Source organism: Dendropsophus ebraccatus, chromosome 3 (genome assembly GCF_027789765.1).
Source record: "Dendropsophus ebraccatus isolate aDenEbr1 chromosome 3, aDenEbr1.pat, whole genome shotgun sequence".
Lineage (NCBI taxonomy): Eukaryota > Metazoa > Chordata > Amphibia > Anura > Hylidae > Dendropsophus > Dendropsophus ebraccatus.
This window is the reverse complement of record NC_091456.1, coordinates 42,880,150-42,883,387: the sequence shown is the minus strand read 5'-3', so window position 1 is coordinate 42,883,387 and position 3,238 is coordinate 42,880,150. Positions and strand designations below refer to the sequence as shown.

Sequence of the window (3,238 nt, the reverse complement as noted above, 5' to 3'; positions counted from 1 at the left end):
ACAGAACGGCTGATCTCAGAAAAGATCATCCTGGCCGGTACTGCAGTACCAGCCGAATGATCTTCAGCGCCGAATGATCTTCAGTGTCATTGCAGTATTGATACTGTTATGGTTATTGTATTTTTGGGTAGGTTCACTTCATGTCTACAATATATATACTATCACTGGGTTAGGCAGGGACTAACCATGAAGCTGGTGGCATGTGCTGTGTGATAAAGCTTTGTAGGATAACTGCATCATCGGTCTATAGGAAGCTGGCTCTTGGGAGCCCTTTGGGGCTGTAGGGCAAAGTCATTCCAAAACATAGGTGAGCTGGTGGTGGAGTACTTAAACACAGATAAGTCTAACTACCAATGGAGGTGCATGGTGGAGCCTAGTGATGCAAGTAGTGAGATATAGTCTAATGGGCAATACATTTGCAGAAATCTACTGGGGCAGTACCCTTGTACACATGTTAGGGTGGAGTGAGTTCTTATTGAATCCTCAGCAACAGGTAAAAAAATATGCAGCACTCTATCTATCTATCTTCCAAAGTAGCTTTACAACATATATAAGTCCCAGGTGCAGACAAACAAAAGGTTGTTTCACGCTAACCTGTGCTCCATCTTGGCCCATGGTCTATGCATTTTTCTTTGTCTGCACCTGATGCATATAATGATGTATATAAAATAAAGCTACATTTAAAGATACTTGGTGAGTGCCGCACTTTTTTCACCTGTTGCAGAGGACTGTTACCTGGACTTTTTCCAGTGCTGAGTACCACTATCTGAGAAGGTTGTCCACTTGCTTATGTTGTACCCTCACATAATACCTGTCAGATGTGAGTAGTGCTGTGGCATCTGTTTCTATTTTGGATGAGCACTTATTGAATACTTCACAACTGTTTATACAGAAAGTATGAATTTATGAAGCATTAAGCATTAAGCATTATAATATGAACATCTGTGTCTCCCATATGAAAACAAATTATGAACAGAGCACAATAATTGTGAGAAATAGCACAGGGAATATGCTTCCTATGGGGATAAAATACTTAAATATAATAAACAACCTGTCTGTACAGGGAGGAGAATCATTTATATAAGCCAACACTTTCACTGCATCATCATATGTGGTGATAAACTCATGATATACAGCACAATATATAAAGCTTTACTTTCTTCATATATGTTTCTAGGCTTTAATATCTTTATCAAGTTAAACACAAGCAACATATACAGTAATATAAGTGACATACTTAACTTGAATGCTCTAAACCTTGTAGATAAACGTGTTCATGAGAGGGCCTCTACAACAAGATTAAACCTCCAATGGTGAGTATACCAGGAAAATGCAAGATACAAAGACTTATTTTTATAAGTGGTTAACATGTTAAAGACTGGATAAGGTTTTATTACCAATTTACTTTACATGGTAGTTTTCCTTTGCTTAGTCCGGTGTCACATTTTCTACATAGCCTTTTGTATTGTAATATATGTTAAAAAAAATGTAGCCATTTTGGTACATAAAAATAATAAAAAAAAAACATTTCATGTTTTACTTATGTATGCTAAACATATAAACTAAATATTACTGAAAATATGACTTGGACTCTAGTCACACCATGGTTGTTAGGGTGTTTAGTGGGGTATATGTTGAGGAACTTATTCTTTAGCCATATAGTTATGACAGATGCCACTTGTTCATTGGTCATTTATAGACTCTCATGGTATACTTTTTCTACATCATCCTGCTTCATGGAATAGTCAAGGTCTACACTTTTCTATGCTCACTCACCTCACCCCCCCTTCCCCTCGAAAACCACTCAACCATGGGCTTTTTCAAGACCCACACATAAAACTGAATCCACAAACATGATCAGAAAGGTAGGAGAGTGTCTGGAGCTTTCAAAGACCTTTATGACCACTGGTAAAGCTGTGAGGCACTCACCCTCTGACCATGCTTTCCTAACCAACATGATTTAGTTGACAGAATAATCCATGTTGTATTTGATAGTAATGGAAATTTCTCACTTTTAGATAAAACAGACATGGGACGTGTAAATGTTTCCTCTGTGACGGAGTTTGTCCTCATTGGTATCCCACACTCTGAACTGATGAGAATTCCACTTTTAATATTGCTTTCTTTAGTTTACTTCTGTACTCTTTTTGGCAATATTCTCCTGATTTTAGTTGTAAAAGGAGATCCTCACCTCCACAAACCTATGTACCTCTTTCTCCTCAATCTTTCTTTTTTAGACATCTGGTTGTCTACAGTCACATTACCCAAAATGTTGACAACCTTTGTACAAGATGAAACCACAATTTCTTTCCATGGATGTATTAGTCAGTTATATTTCTTCCACTTTTTTGGAAGCACAGAGTGTTTTCTTTATACTGTCATGGCCTATGACCGTTTTTTAGCCATTTGCCGACCATTACATTACCCTAACTTCATGAACTTGAAGGTCTGCAGGCACTTCGCTGCTGGGATTTGGTTCACTGGTTCGCTTCACTCAATGATACACACAACACTAACCTTCCGTCTCCCCTTTTGTGGTCCGAATAGGATTGACTACTTTTTCTGTGATGTAATCCCGATGTTAAAACTGGCATGTGCGGACACCACCCTAAACAAGGCTATAATAATCACTAACATCGGGGCTGTTGCTTTAATTTGCTTTATCATGATTTTAATATCATATGCCCATATCATAAGCACAATTTTAAAGATCAAAAGTTCTGAAGGAAGACGTAAAACCTTTTCCACATGTGCATCGCACATGATTTCCGTGTTTTGTTACTATGGACCTCCTGTACTTATTTATTTGAGTCCTAACTCTATGGACTTTGTAATAGAGGAATCAATTGCTGTGTTCTATACGCTAATAACTCCAATGTTAAATCCTATCATTTACTCCTTGAGAAATAATGAGGTAAAAACATCTTTAAGAAGAATGAAGTGGGACAAGCTGGAAAGATGATTATGATTTTTTAACTTATACTTGACCTCTGGGACCCTCATTGATCCCTCAATTAAACCCCTTTGCAGTTCTCTCACACTTATATATACAAATACTCCAGTGGATGATGGGAAAACACCACCTTGTGGTGATGTTCTACAATTTGTAATCATCCTATCTAGTAACCACCCCCCATAACATACATATCTACAAGAATTGGATCAACACCCAAATAAAAATCAAAAATCTTTATTTCTAACAATGAACACACAATAAAAACAACCAAGAGGCAATTCC

The 3,238-nt window shown here is 37.4% G+C and overlaps 1 protein-coding gene across 1 annotated transcript; it reads left to right on the top strand.

The window, feature by feature from the left end:
* The first annotated feature begins 2,029 nt into the window (after positions 1–2,029).
* Positions 2,030–2,962, top strand: LOC138786478 (olfactory receptor 10G7-like). The gene has a single exon (XM_069963466.1). The coding sequence runs from the start codon at positions 2,030–2,032 to the stop codon at positions 2,960–2,962; it is 933 nt and encodes a 310-aa protein (XP_069819567.1).
* The last annotated feature ends 276 nt before the right edge of the window (positions 2,963–3,238 follow it).

Coding starts and splice junctions, on each gene's coding strand:
- LOC138786478 (XM_069963466.1), top strand. CDS start 2,030: ATGGGACGTGTAAATGTTTCCTCTGTGACGGAGTTTGTCCTCATTGGT.